The 15760-nt window shown below is 38.0% G+C and overlaps 2 protein-coding genes across 2 annotated transcripts in view; both read right to left on the bottom strand.

The window, feature by feature from the left end:
• The window catches only part of ipo11 (importin 11), a 325504-nt gene that overhangs the window by 91508 nt on the left and 218236 nt on the right, over nucleotides 1-15760 (bottom strand). The window lies entirely within an intron of this gene.
• Nucleotides 334-6876, bottom strand: LOC127579749 (leucine-rich repeat-containing protein 70-like). Its single transcript, XM_052032634.1, has 2 exons — nucleotides 6766-6876; nucleotides 334-2198 (listed from the first exon to the last, which is right to left on the bottom strand). The coding sequence occupies exon 2, from the start codon at nucleotides 2152-2154 to the stop codon at nucleotides 334-336; it is 1821 nt and encodes a 606-aa protein (XP_051888594.1). The 5' UTR covers nucleotides 2155-2198; nucleotides 6766-6876.

Raw genomic sequence — 15760 nt, 5'->3', positions numbered from 1 at the left:
CTAAACCAGACACAGGCCACCATTTGCACCCATTAATCAGTATATATCATTTGAATTATCATACCTCTTAAATTTAAGCATATGTCTGGAAATTTTTCCTCCAAATTGTTGGCACTGCCAGGGCTATACGTAATGCCTTAAAGAAGTTACCATGTTCTGGAATAAACTATGGCAAACTTTAGTAAATTTTTGCTCTATGGAGGAACCTTTGGCAACCTGAAGGAAAAATTCACAATGTATTCACAACATAAAATACAGGTGATGTTCAAAATTAGCTGCTGCCTTTTTAAGTGTTAAGCTTCAATTCATTGCACATCAGAGATATAACCACAATCATAAAACAGAGTGCTCAAATAAAATAACCTGTGCTTGATTAGTAGGGGATGCTATCTTTGTTGTAGTTGCTTGATCCACTTCTGGACTTGTCACAGGTTCTGGAAGTATTGCCTGCACTGGATCTGTCACATGATACCGTGCAAATGGATATACACTGTAGTACTCTACAGCATTGTTTCCTTCAGCCTCTAAATCCTTAAGCTTCTGCCGCAAAAGATGAACTTTAAATGTCAGAAGTAAAACTGCTGTACATGCCAAGATGAAAAAGACCAAGAGTATATCAAAGGTTTGGTTCAACTTTGATAAATTTTGATTACAGATTAATAAAGGCTTGATTGAAATAGTTGCTATATCTGAATCTGTTAATGTGGTGAAATTTATGGGTGTATATTCAACCGGCAGCTGCACTGGAAGCATACTTATGAACTGTTCACCATCTTTTGCTGCAAATGCTGTCCTGCCTAAGTTTTCCTTAGTTACAGAATTGTGCTCCAGCTTGAAATAAAGACTTGGGTGATCTGTTTTCACTGAAGTCAAGACTGCACGAGTGGCTGGGGATCTCATTTCAGTATTTAACCCCAAAGGTACCGTGATATTACATCCACTAATCTCACTTATTCTGACATAATACAAAGATTTACCATGCAATTGGGATGGACTCTGACAACGAATGTTTAACCTAAGTGAAGATGACAAAAGCCAATTACGCAAATTGAGCATGTTACAGTTGCATTCCCAAGGATTACCATTTACCATTAAATGAACTAGAGAACCCAGTGGCATCAGGACCTCAGGAAACAAATTTGTAAGATGGTTGTTGGCCAAACGTAGGACTTTTAAAGTTTTCGCCATTCCTTCAAAAGCATCTGACTCAATAAAGGATATATTGTTATGGTCTAGCTGCAAATACCCTAAATTCAGTACTTTAAATGCATTAGAATTGATATGAGTAATACCATTGTTATTTAGAGCTAAATGCCTTAAATTGTTCAGTGCAGCAAATCCATCTTTGGGGATAGCTTTTATTTTGGCATTACTGAGGTAAAGATATTTGAGATTTTCTAGTCCACTGAATGACAAAGGATGAATCAGCTCAATTGGGTTATTGGATAAGATGAGCCTCTTAAGGACCTTAAGTTGAACAAATGCATTTGATGGGATCCATGCCAAGTAGTTACTCTGTAGATTGAGAAACTCCAGTCTTGTGAGCTGTCTGAATGAAGAATTGGATATCCACGAAATTCTATTGTTAGCAAGATCAAGAGTGCGAAGACTCATCAAGCCTGAAAACATTCCACTACTGACCAAGCTAAGAAAATTTCCTTCTAGTCGCAAATATTGAAGGGCAGTCAAACCAGAAAACAATCCTCCTGGAATGGAAAGAATCTGATTGTGTTGAAGGTGCAAATATCGAAGTTTTGAAAGGCCTTCAAAGATCCCGTGACTGAATGTTTTTATCTGGTTATTATTCAATCGTAGGTAATACAAGTTGATGAGGCTTACAAAAGCTTGAGGATGTATCGAGAACAGACCATTATTATCAAGATAAAGTGCAGACAATCTATTAAATCCTTCTAAATCCTTAGAAATTATACTGGAAATATTATTTCTGCTCAGGTAAATTGAAGAAGTAGTTTTCATAAGATTCTGAGGAATGGAAGTTAAACCTAAATTGCAGCACTCCACCAGAGTCTTTGTACAACGCTGGCAAACAGAAGGGCAAACCAGTGAAAGGCCTTGGGGCATCAGAAGAAGAAAGCCAACCATCAGCTTTACAACTGTTAAGTAGCACTTCTTGGTAATGTGAAATCCACACATTTTCTTGTATTCTTGTTCCCTTTATAGATTATTGTTTCATCAATCTAAAAAGACAGGATAGATTAATAGAAGACCTGATTCTACTTTGATTTTTCTACATTACAAAGCCATATTATTTTATCTGAATCTTTATAAAAAGGTTTCTTCTTAAATCCCCTACTTTAAATTCTTACCTTTCTTCAGGCATATCAAATAGCATGGAGAAATACACAGCTGAAAAGAAGTTTGGTGGAACAAATAGAAATGTAGAATTTTTTTTTAAATGGCAAGAAACTGAAAGTTGTTGTTCAGAAGGACCTTACTGTCCTTGCGCCCAAAGGTCATGTAGAGCAAGAAACGTTGAAGGCAAATGATATGTCGACCTTCATCACAAGAGGATTTTAGTACATGATAGAGATGCCTTGCTCCAATTATGCAGGACCCTAAAATATTGAGTTTGGATCTGGTCTCTTCACCCAAGGAAGATTCACTAGATTGGTTCTTGGGATGATTTTTTTTGTCCAATGAGCAGAGATTAGGCAGACTGGGCTTATACTCTCTTGAGCTGAGAAGAATCAGAGGTGATATAGTTGAACAATACAAAATTCTTACGAGGCTTGACAGGTTAGATGGTAAGGATGGCGGTGGTGGTTGTTGGAATGGGAGCAGAATGATCTTTCCTATGCCTTGGTTGCCAAGAACCAGGGGTCACAGTAAGCATCTGACACAAGAGAAATAAATGAGAAGAATATAAAAAATCTTTCAAATTCGATACCTGAGAGAGCTGTGGAGGCTCAGGCATAAATTATATTCAACACCGAGACTGTTAAGTTTTTAGACATCAAGCAATTCAAAGGATATGGGGGTAAGTGCAGGAAAGTGGTGTTGAGGTAAAAGATCAGCCGTGATTTTATTGAATGCAGAGCAGACACAATAAGCCAAAATGCCTGCTCCTCCTATTTCTTATCACTTTTTTTTCCAGCCACAAAAACATGATGAAGCTTCTCTCATTTGGTCTTTGGCCAGGACAGCGCAGTGGCACAGTTAGCAAATCTACTGCCTGACAACTTCAGCAACCCAGGTTCAATCCTATCCTCTGGTGCTGTCTGTGTGACTCCCTGTGACCGCATGGGTTTCCTCAGTTGCTCCAGTGTCCACTCACATCCCAAAGATGTGCAGGAAATACAATTTTCTAATTGCATAAAAATTTAAAAAAACAGGAAAAGTGACCTAACCATAGATAACAAAAGAAATTAAGGATATTATTAGATCCAAAAAGGAGTTGTACAGGATTGACAGACAAAGTAGCAAATGTGAAGATTGGAAGCAATTTAACCATTGGGACAGGATGACAAAGGAATAAAGAGACTAAAAATAGAGCATGAGAATAATCGAGCACAGAACATAAAAATGCACTGTAAAACCTCCTTCTTCCTGTTAGGAAAAAAAGAGTAAAGTTCACTGCAGCCCCCCTACAGTTAGAGACAGAAGGATTTATATTAGGGTACAGGGAAATGCTAGAGCAAGTAAACAAATACATTAGTTCTGACTTCAAAGTAGAGGACGTAAGTAACTTTCCAGAAATGATAGGGATTCTGGAATCTAATGAAAGTGAGGATATGAAGGAAACCAGTATTAGTAAGAAAATAGTGCTGGGAAAATTAATAGCACTAAAGGCTAATAAATCCCCATGGCCTAATCCATTGCATGCCAGACTATTCAAGAAGACAGTTGTGGTATAGTACTGCATTAGTTGTCATTTTCCAAATTCTATAGATTATAGAATAATCACTATAGATTGAAGGATAGCAAATAAAACACCACTATTAAAAAGAGAGAAAACAGCAAACTACAAACCAGTTAGCCTAAAGCTAGTAGTGGTAAAATGCTAGGGGCTATCATAAAGGATGAGATAACAGGGCATTTGACAAACCCACTGGAGTTTTTTTTCCAGGATGTAACTGGTAGAACAGATAAACGGACGTGGTGTACTTGAATGCTCAGGAAGTCCTTGGTAAAATCCCACATAAAAGTACGTACAAGAAAAAAGCCTTGGGATTCTCCTTAACCCTACTCGCCAAAGCCTTTTCATGTTCCCCTCTCACTCTCCTCAGCCCTTTCTTAAGCTCCTTCCTTGCTACCCTATATTCCTCACGAGCCCTGTCCGATCCTTGCTGCTTACACCTTATGTATGCTGCCCTCTTCTTCCTCACTAGTTGTTCCACCTTTCTCGTCACCCATGGTTCCTTCACCCTGCCATTCCTTCTCTGCCTCACCGGGACAAATTTATCCCTAGCATCCTGCAAAAGATCCCTGAACAACAACCATATCTCCACGGTACATTTCCCTTCAAAAATGTCATCCCAATTCACACTCTCAAGTTGTCGCCTTATAGTCTCATAATTTGCCCTTCCCCAATTAAATATCTTCCCATCCTCTTTGCTCCTATCCCTGTCCATGACAATACTAAAGGTTATGGAGCAGTGGTCGCTGTCCCCCAGATGCTCACCCACCGATAGATCTGTCACCTGACCTGGTTCATTACCTAAAACTAGATCTAATATGGCATCCCCTCTAGTCGGCCTGTCAACATAATGTGACAGGAATCCGTCCTGGGCACACTTAACAAACTCCGCCCTGTCTAAACCTATGGCACTAAGCAGATGCCAATCAATATTATATATAAATAAGCTTTTCTTTTTAATTATCCATACTGTGACATAGCATGCTTTATCTCTCTACTCTGCAACGTATTCCTTTACTGATACATATCTCATTCCTTTTTGAAAGTTACAGACACTTTTTCAAGCAGTATGTTCAGAATCATAACAACTCAATCATAAAAACAATTTTCATCTCCCCTTGACTTTTTTTTATTCAATTATCTTTAAACTGTTTCCCTTAGATGTTCGCCCTTCTGCCAATGGAAACTGTTTCTGCTCCACAGCTAGTCTAATATCCGGGGCAGCACGGTAGCATAGTGGTTAGCATAACGCTATTACAGTGCCAGCAACCCAGGTTCAATTCCGGCCACTGTCCGCAAGAAGTTTGTACAATCCCCCCATGATTGCGTGGGTTTCCTCCGGGTGCTCCGGTTTCCTCCCACATTCCAAAGACATACAGGTTAGGAAGTTATGGGCATGCTATGTTGGTGCCAGAAGCGTGGCGACACTTGTGGGCTGCCCCCAGCACATTCTACGCAAAGATGCATTTCACTGTGTGTTTCGATGTACATGTTATTAATAAAGAAGTCTTATCTTATAGCCACACAAGTAGACCACCAGCAGGGGTCAACAGAGAATATAGGGGAGTGACCCTGGTCAATTTTTCTTTGCCTAAATTTGATGTGTTGAGGCCAGTTATCCTACCCCTAATCAACTAAGAACACAGACTGGCGAATCAAATCTAGAGCTCTTCTCAGTTTGTATGGCTAAGCTACGAATGCTGAACTACTGTGGAATTTGTTTTCTGTACTTTAAGGTATTTTTACTGCTGAGCAAAACTATGCAGTGAAACAGTTTAACGAGTAAACTATGAATCTCTACACAAACTAATTTTAATTTCTAATTTTCAGTATAAGGAGTTAGAAAATCTCACAAGTACCTTCAATTTTAGAACTGGGTGTAAATAGTAGTCAGTAGATTCTCAAAACTTCCATGTGGAATGATCCATTTTCCACCACTTCCAAGCCATAGTGGAAATATAGCAACATTTTAAACAGTGTTTTCTTTCACAGTTACAGACCATTCTGGAAGTCTTCCTTCAAAAAATAATCTCCCATTTTCTTATCTATACAATGTTTTCTGATTATTTTCCCTTCCTCACTCTTGAACATATTATTTCACTGTAGAAGAATAGTTTTACAGACACTCTTTTGGTATCACTGCCAATGACCATTATTCATTGGTTAGCACTGGCAGTGACCATTGATAGGTAATGCATTCTAAAACAAGAATATGAAGGACAACGTAGAGATCCTACTACTGCCGTGGGTACTTACTGCCCTTAAAGTTGTGCATCTGACTTGCACTACCAATGCCAAAAATGCTACTGGCATGATTGCTTAGAGGAACCTCTCCCTGGAATTTAAATCATGAAACAGAATAATTTGTCATAACATATCGATTTGAATTCCTCTTTTAAAGATATCACAGTCCTGTGCCACTCTTTCTTGAGAACTCTGTACTACCTTAGCTTCCAACTCAACCCCATTTTCTCCCAAGACTCAATTATCTCAATCCATAGACTATTTTGTTTTCCTATTGTCTGATGTAACGATATCTAATGTGTAACAGCAACTTACATTTATCTGGCACCTTAATAAAGAGAATAAAATTTTCCAAGAACATAATTTGGCACTGAACAACAGATAATATGGGAGATGAACAAAAGCTTAGTTGAAAAGATAGATTCTATGGAATATCTTCAAGGAAGATAGAAAGGTAGACAGGCAGAGAAATTTAGGTAGAGAACTGCAAAGCTTATTATCATTGTACTACCGAACAGGCACTTTGCACATGGGATGTTTTATTGGACAGACAAACTGCACATCATCCTAATTCAGCTAACAATGTTAAATTATATATTTTAACAAAGAAAGAGCAAAACTAGAGACTTTAAACATAGTCTCACCTGAATGAATCAAATAACGTTGCTTTAGGATATAGTTGTTTGGCTATCAAAAGACGCAAGATAAATCCCATGTGCAAATTAAAAAAATATATAGATTTTTGTTACTGAACAAAAGACTTAACTTGCTGTAGGGTAGTGGAAAATTTTAACTTCAGGAACTGTTCACATCCCTTTGGTGTGTTTCCGGAACACAGACAGGAATTGACTATGCCCTCTATTCCATGACTGTGATTGGACATTTTGCATATTTCCATGGAAACAGGAAACTGTGCAACAGGACAAAATCCAATTGTTAATTATGGATTACTTTTGCAAAGGCTATTTCAGCTACATTTGGTCTTCCGAAAGTGGAAGTTCTTGAAACCCTGGTTTTATTTAATTGCTAAATACTGTCTGAAAATTAGCAATAATGTGAACATTTTGAAAAATGACAAAAAAAGGAAACACTTCAATTGCTATTTTTTCCTGCTACATTGTTTCTGTCAAAATAAACTTCAAAAAATATTGAAACAAGCACTGTTTCAATCCCAAGGATCTCAGTATTAGTGACATTAAAATTTCAGGACACAGTAACAATACTGTAATTGTATTTTTAGTAAATTTACTTGAAAGGTAATGAACGTTTAAAATAGTAATAATAGTATTGAGTAATTAATACATAGAATGCTATAGTAATGAAAATATAATCCATTTCATGGATTAACCTATATAAAATAACTGCATCAACAGAGATGCATGTCTGCACACGTAAAATTTGCCACCAAATAAAAAAAATCTCCAGGTCCAATATCTCTGGTTCTATAAAATATAGTTCAGAAAAGTCTGTTGACCATACAAATAATTTCTTTTTTAAAATTCTCTTATTTATCTAAGCTCACTGAAAAATACCATATAAATGAAGACACAAGAGACTGCTGGAATCTGGAGCAACAAACAATCTGCGAGAGGAACTCAGCGGGTTGAACAGCATCTGTGTGAGGAAAGGAATTGTCAACGCTTCAGGTCAAAACCCTACATCAGGCCAAAATTCCCAGGAGTCAGTGAGAATGTTGCAGTTTTTTAAGGTGGCTTTGAGAACTTCCCCAAATCTTTTTCTCTATTCAACTGTCAATCTCTTCCTTTGACAGAACCCAGAACAGAGGGTTCTTTTCTAGAGTCAGGATCAGGTATTTGAATGATGTGGCCTGCCTCAATTAGTTGATTGTGTACAACAAGAGCCTTAGGATTGGGAATGTTGGCCTGGGAGAGGAAGCTGAAGTTGATTCACTTACCCTTCCAGTGAATTTGTAGGATTTTGCGGGGACAATGTTGGTGATATTTTTCCAGTGCCTTGAGATGCCTGCCAGGTAGTCCAGATCCTGGAAGCATTTAAAAGGCCAGGATCATTGCAATCGAGCAGAGAGCAACTTTTGCGCTAGGTCCAAAGTCTTCATCTTCCAACAACCTTCTCCCTCAGGCGCCCAAAGAATAAGCTGGTGTACTTAAGGAAATGATGAATTTCATCACAGATACCTGTCTTCACTGAGAGATGGTTCTTGAGATACAGAAAGTGGTCCACTTTTCCCAGGATCTTATCATGGATCTTTACAGTCAAGTGGAAATGCTATACAGCAGGAGCAGGCGTTTTGTGGATGTTGAGTGTAAGGACCATCCTCTTGCATGTTTCAGAGAGTAAACTGGCAGTGACTTGGATATCTCCCTCTGAATGTGCACATATGAAAGCAAAGTCTGCAGTTTGTTTACAGAGGGTGGGGTGACCTTGGTTCTGAAGTGGAGATGAACAAGTGAACAACATTTACATTTTCTTCACATTCTAACCCTAGAGTATTGCTGGCTGCAGGTTTTAAATTCATTCAGCATAATTTCAAGTTCTGTTTTCATAAAACTGGCATTCTTGGCATGCTGGGAGGATCAGTTGAAGATTAAAGAATATTTCAGATTTAGGCCACTAGTGAGGACAATCTATAGCAGTGAGGATTCACACATATATGAAAAAGAGAAATTATAATCGGTACAACCCAGAAAAATTTCATTACCAGTCTTGTTGCTAAGATAAAGGAGGAGATAATGCATCCAATCCAAAATTCATTAAATGGAGAAACAGAAGCTTTAACTTGGATTAAGTTATTTTTAGATTCATCAGGTGTAGTTGTTACCTGGTTAAATCTGCTCATTCAGGAAGTGTTTATGTAGTTGTTGAGAAAAGCAAAAGTGAAAAGTTATTTCACTTGAAGTCAGTCTAGTGTGTGAGTTCACCAAAATTAGTGTGTAGTTGGGTGTAGAGGGCCTGAAGGAAGATTGTCAGAAATAATGACATACTTGGCTTGTAGAACCAAGAGAAGTGTTCATGTCTAAAGTACCTAAAGTCAATTCCTTAAGTAGAGAACTGCTGGGCCCAAGCATCAGGTAAACAGAAATAAGGTAAAATATTCTTGAAACTTGTATCTGAAACCTGGTGACCTAACAAATTGAGAGAAAGTAGGAAATAAAGGAGTCAGTAACCATTCCAAGAAAGGTGGTAAAGAATAGAAATGTCATTGCAAGGTCGCTGAAGTTCTGTATTTCTCTGTCTGCAGTGCCTACTTGCTATATAGCTGACAATGGTGATTGCATCAAGTCAAACAAATATGGCAACGTGAAGCAAATCCATGAGAAGTTTCAACAACAGCTGGGGAATAGATAAGTAGTAATTTTGTAGCATTCCATAATTAGGTGGATTGGTTTCTCTGCAACACCTGAATCACAAATAGTATACTATGCAATGTTCCAATGTTATTCAATGTTTGACTCTGTGAAAATAGATGATTTTATTATTTAGTCTCTAATCTGGTGTTTATGGGACAAAAATGCATCAAAGGGAGCTTATGGATGTCCTTTCAAAGTCAGGTAAGGTAAGGTATCTTTATTAGTCATGTACATCGAAACACACAGTGAATTGCATCTTTTGCGTAGAGTGTTCTGAGGGTAGCCCGCAAGTGTCGCCACGCTTCCAGCGCCAACATAGCATGCCCATAACTTTCTAACCCATATGTCTTTGGAATGTGGGACGAAACCAGAACACCCGGAGGAAACCCACGCAGACACAGGGAGAACGTACAAACTCCTTACAGGCAGTGCTGCGAACTATGATAACACTAGAGAAAACAAGGCTGGAGATTATCAGATAATTCCCATGTCCACAAAACTATGTGATGAGAACTGATTTTGCAAATAATTTATGTACTTAATTTTGCATTCAAAAGTTGCATGAGAATCTGAGATGAATGGAGAAAATAAATACAAGGAGTAAGTAGTCCCAAGAGCAACAAAGGGAAGTAAAATGTCTTTACCTGTTGCATTTATTATTAATTTAACATTATAAATTATTGCTACTAAAATTTATAGTGAAGCATACTTGAAAGGTAATTGCAAGCTCATCATAAGCCAACTCTTGTCCCATATTCCTAATAAACATGATAAATAGCGAGAGGCATCAATAACAACCTTTGTGGGATAAGGGCTCATCACATCTTGCCAAGGGGTATCTGGTTATAATACCCGTTTCTGTCCCCTGCCACACAGCCATTTCTTACTAACACTTTTAAACTTACAGGAACAGAATTGTGCCTAGCTGAATTGACCTCCACGTTATATGGGTGTGGTTTGAAAGTAGTTTGGATCCATATTAATACTTGGCAATTACATAGATCAAGCCAAAATCATAATATTACAATGAACTTCGCAATTTTTACATTAAGAAGCTTATTTCACATTCCTCCCTCCACACACACCAAATACCAATGCATGTGTAAAAGAGGCCGAAGCCTGGGGTTATGTTACACTTTTTTTGCTGTACTGCCTATGAAATTGTACATTCAACACACTCACAAGATTAAAAAAAAAGAGTTCTGCTCTCAAGCAACATCACAAATGTGAAAACAGAGTTTTAGGACTGTACTCTTCCTTAATCTGTATATCTACCCTGCTGAGCTTTAGCTGTCTCTAGGACGCATTTTTCATCTTTTTTTTTGGTTAAGTTCAGGGTTTTTATAGTGTTGATTACTGTTAGGCAAAAATCAATTAATTTTGGTTATTAAAAACAATAGTTAAAAGTTGGGTCCACTTTTTCTTCGTGAGTCATAATCAGTTGAATATGCTGAGAACTTTACCAGGTAATGCTGCAGAAGTAATGCCGCAGGGGTCTGTTTTGGGACCCCTGCTCTTTGTGATTTTTATAAATGACTTGGATGAGAATGTGGAAGGGTGGGTTATTAAGTTTGCAGACGACACAAAGGTTGGAGTTACTGTGGATGGTATAGAAGGTTGTCATAGGTTACAATGGGATATAGACAGGATGCAGAGTTGGGCAGAGAAGTGGCAGATGGAGTTCAATCTGGAAAAGTGTGAAGTGATACACTTTGGAAGAACGAACTTGAAGGCGGAGTACAAGGTTAATGGCAGGATTCTTAGTCATGTGGAGGAACAGAGGGATCTTGGAGTCCAAGTCCATAGATCCCTCTAAGCTGTCATGCAAGTTGATAGGGTGGTTAAGGCGGCATATGGTGTGTTGGCCTTCATTAGTTGGGAATTGAATTCAAGAGCCATGAGGTAATGTTGCAGCTCTACAAAACTCTGGTTAGACCACACTTAGAGTACTGTGTTCAGTTCTGGTCACTTCATTATTGGAAGGATGTGGAAGCTTTAGAGAGGGTGCAGAGAGATTTACCAGGATGCTGCATGGATCCATGTCTTATGAGGAAAGGTCGAGCAGGCTTGGGGTCTTCTCTTTGGAGTGATGGAGAATGAGAGGTGACTTGATAGAGGTGTATAAGATTATGAAAGGGATAGAGTGGACCTCCACCACCTTTTTCCCAGGGTGGCAACTGCCAGTACCAGAGGACATCTGTTTAAGGTGAGTGCAGGACAGTTTAGGGGAGATGTCATTGGTAGGGTTTTTGTTTTTACACAGCAAGTGGTGGGTGCCTGGAACGCACTGCTGGGGTGGTGGTGGAGGTTGATTCAATAGGAATGTTTAAAAGACTCTTGGATAGGCACATGGATGTAAGAAAAATGGAGAGTTATGGGCTGTGTAGGAGGAAAGGCTTAGGTTGATTGTGGGGTAGGTTTATATAGGTTGGCACAACATAGTGGGCCGAAGGGCCTGTATTGTGCCGTACTGTTCCATGTTCTGAGAAGAAATGCATCTGTATGCAATTTCCATGTTGCCCAGTGTTCCTCCCAATACCATTCATGTCATATAATCACATTTAAATAGTTGGATCACTATATTTTTGGACTTTTATCGAGGAAGTGACTATTTTCTATTGCTCGCCATGCTTATAATGAGTCACAAATCAGTTTCAAAAACTTATTCCTAATATTTTTCTCTGAAACTGGTTTTCTCCCTGCAAGACTTCCATTGCATAGCAACTCACCAAGGGGTGCAGCTGCTTAACTCAACATTGTCCCCAACTACACCACTAAATCAAACAAGTTCAAGACTTGCATTGTTTTGTTCCTCATGCATTCAATTTATTTTATTGATAGCAGCTGTACTGTTCCACAAAGCAAAAATATATCTGTCAATCTTATACAGGATGTATCGCCTAGATGCTCTAAAATCTGATTGGCAGCTTCAAAGTCAAAGTCCAAGTCAAGTTTAATGTCATATGCACAAGTGCATGTATGCACAGGTGCAATGAAAAACTTACTTGCAGCAGCATCACAGGCACATAGCATCATATAAGCAGCATTCACAAGAAAAACAGAAATTAAACAGGAATAAAAAACAATTTTTACAAGAAAGAACACAATTAGAACAAAAAAAAGTCCATTCCAGTGGAAAGTGATCAAAGTGGTCATAGTGTTGCTAAACTCCAGTGATTAGGGTTGTGCCAGTTGGTTCAAGAACCAAATGGTTGAAGGGAATTAGCTGTTCTTGAAACTGGTGGTGTGGGACTTCAGGCTTCTGTACCTGCGGTCTGATGGTAGCTGTGAGAAGATGGTGGGGATCTTTGATGATGGATGTTGTCTTCTTGAGGCAGCTTAGCCAGTAACCACTGATATGTCAACTCTGCTGCTATTCAGACATTCCCTGAATTATTCCTTTAGTGGAAATCTTCATCTATTTCACATTTCTGTACACTTTCTTTATTTTTTGCCCTACTTCCACTTGCACTTCTACCCTTGCAGCTTCTTTCACTACCATCAAGCAATGCAATGGCCAGCGCATCCCGTGGACAAAAAGGATTCATTAATTGTCCGCACATTTTGTAAGCCAAATGAATAGTTCTGAAAGCAAAGTGTAAATCCTGCGTGGTTGACACAATCTGTTGTCATTGAGTTTAAGCCCTTGGGTGTGTTTTTCCTGCTTTTAATGGTTAAAACTAGAAAATGCATGAAAGCGCTGAAAATGAATACAAATATATGGTGACTATACAAGTTTCACCTACTTATTTCTTGATTTAAAATGCAGTTAAAGACTATTTACAAACAAATTGAGAAAGCTACAAAAGGAAATTCTGAGTCACTTGCAGTTTTTTCACCTCACCAGAAAGCTTCTTTCATTAACTTTTTGTTTTATTGTTATTTACTTAACAAGCACTATTCCTTCCACATAAAAAAGGAGGGATGTTTTTATTTGCATTTAATAATAGGCCATTTCATTATTTCAGAACCACAGAAGAATCTAGCTTCCCTCAGTACATCATTGTTCCTTACAAAAAAGTAAAGGCCTACTTCACATACAGACTGGTCACTGCAAACAAAGAATGAGCAATTATCATGAATTTTCATTTTACCAAGCCACCTGTGGCTTTCTCATATCCTTCAGGTTATAGTAAACAATTTGTTATGAATATTCACTAGAACCCAGTTACAAGCTCATGCAATTCATGCACTGACAGAAACCTGCCCGACAAGAAGATGGCAGGGAAACTTAATTGCATCTACCTCCATATCGCATCAACTAAGAAAAATGAGAAAAAAAACCTCCACAGCATCAAAGTGTTCAGCAAAGCTTGCAATTGGTAACAAAAACACTGCAATTACAGCAAATTAGAATTTAAAAAATACAAAAGCATCCTGTTGTGAACAGCAGCAATTATCTGCTCTTTTGAACTTCTAATTAGCATTTAGAGCTTGGAAAGATGTAGTGCATCCTAGCATTTTCAAATTGTAATTTAATGGGTATGTTGCACACATTCAAAGTATCATATTTAAAAGTATATGGAATGTTTAAAACAAGGAAGTTGGCAGAACTTGCCAAAAAAACACATATTGAGAGATATCAAACAATGAGTGAAATTGAATCTTTGACTCAAGCATGTGGAAGCCAATTAATAAATCAGTCAGGTGAAATAGAGTGTTCATGAGCTACCTCAAGTGATGCATGATTGTGATATCAAAGACTCAAAGTGCAGTACTGGATGACTAATCGACTAACAGTCATTTGATGAGATTAAAAACAATGTCCTAGACTCAAAACTGCATTCATGGTCAATGTCAGTCAGGTCTATAATTTGCTGCAGTAATGCATCAAAACATTGGGCCACCATTATAATCAGAAAATCCAGGTGCTGTTGTGGTAATGATCATAACTGGAGACGATGCTGATTAAAAGCAAAAACAGCTGAACAAAGATATCTGAAGCTGCATTTTTTATCAGATAAACCATGCTCCTTTTTCAGAATAAAATCAATACATTACAGCAATCTGACAGGCAATTTTATAGCCATAATTTTCAAAATAGAGGTAGCAAAAACTAAACTAAACTGATGCGATCTTGTAAGACCACATCTAAAATAGCTATGGCTTGCTATTTATATAAACCCATTTATTAGAAAGAGATTTTCTTGAAAATATTATCTTGCATTTAACCCATGAGAACACAAATTGAGTTTGAAGAGTATGTCTGAGTAAATTAGTTATTCAGACTGAAGTATAGAGCAAAAATTGTTGAAGACTCTGAGCTTTAAGAGGACGAAGAGCAGTAATTTTTACTGGTAATTCCCCTAGAACATAGCAGGTTGATCACCTGCATATTTTATTTCTAATGAAGTTTGTTTACCTCCAGTAAAAGGAAAACATAGGACAAATAAAACAAAACCATTGTCAGCCTGAAGGAATCTCATGATAAATTTATAGTTGAGCATACATACATACATGGCTCACAACAAAACTTGCAAAAGCTAAAATAATCACTAAACACCCAATATCAGAGTTCTGACATGAACTAAACTAAGAGGGCAGAGGAATAGAGGTTTGCCATTATCTCTGGCAGAAAAGACACAGATTTTGAGAAACAAACAGCCTATCTTAAAATTTTCTCTCTCAAATTTGGAATCAGAATTTAACATTGCAAATAACAACCACTCAGCCCCATGTGACTGCTCTTCCATTCGACGGAATTATGATCATTGAGATTAGCACCATGTTCCTGCACTAACCCACGAGTCCCTTAACATCCAAAAATCTATTGATCTCTGTTTTGAATCTGCTCAATGTCTGAGCCTCCACAGCCCTCAAAGGTAGAAAATTCTGCAGATTCACTACCATCTGGATGAAGAAATTTCTTCTCATCTCTGTTCTGAATGGCTGACCCATTTTGAGACTGTGAATCTTGGCTACAGGTAAACCAACCAAGTGAAATATCAACTCTGCACATACCCTGTGAAGCCCCTTTTTGTTTCAATGTTCAAAAATCAAGAGATGTTAGGCTAGTCTGCTATATGACAAACCCAGTGAACCTTTGATGCATTCCCTCTATTGGCCTTCCTTGGATAGGGAAATCAGATTGCACACAATGCTGTGTGTGTGGTCTCACCAGGGTCCTATTTAAGATCAAGTAAATAATTTTTTTCACTAGTCATTTAAAAGTTGAATACATTGAAGAAACTTAAAATGTACCCCAGCAACACTAGTACCATATCCAGTTTTTGTCACTAAGGCAGCAAAAACAATGTTAGCAAAAGTGCTAGAATTGTGCAAAAGAAACCTGCAATTCTGATCTCAATGT

The sequence above is a fragment of the Pristis pectinata genome, chromosome 2, assembly GCF_009764475.1.
Source record: "Pristis pectinata isolate sPriPec2 chromosome 2, sPriPec2.1.pri, whole genome shotgun sequence".
NCBI lineage: Eukaryota > Metazoa > Chordata > Chondrichthyes > Rhinopristiformes > Pristidae > Pristis > Pristis pectinata.
This window is presented reverse-complemented; position numbering and strand designations above follow the sequence as displayed.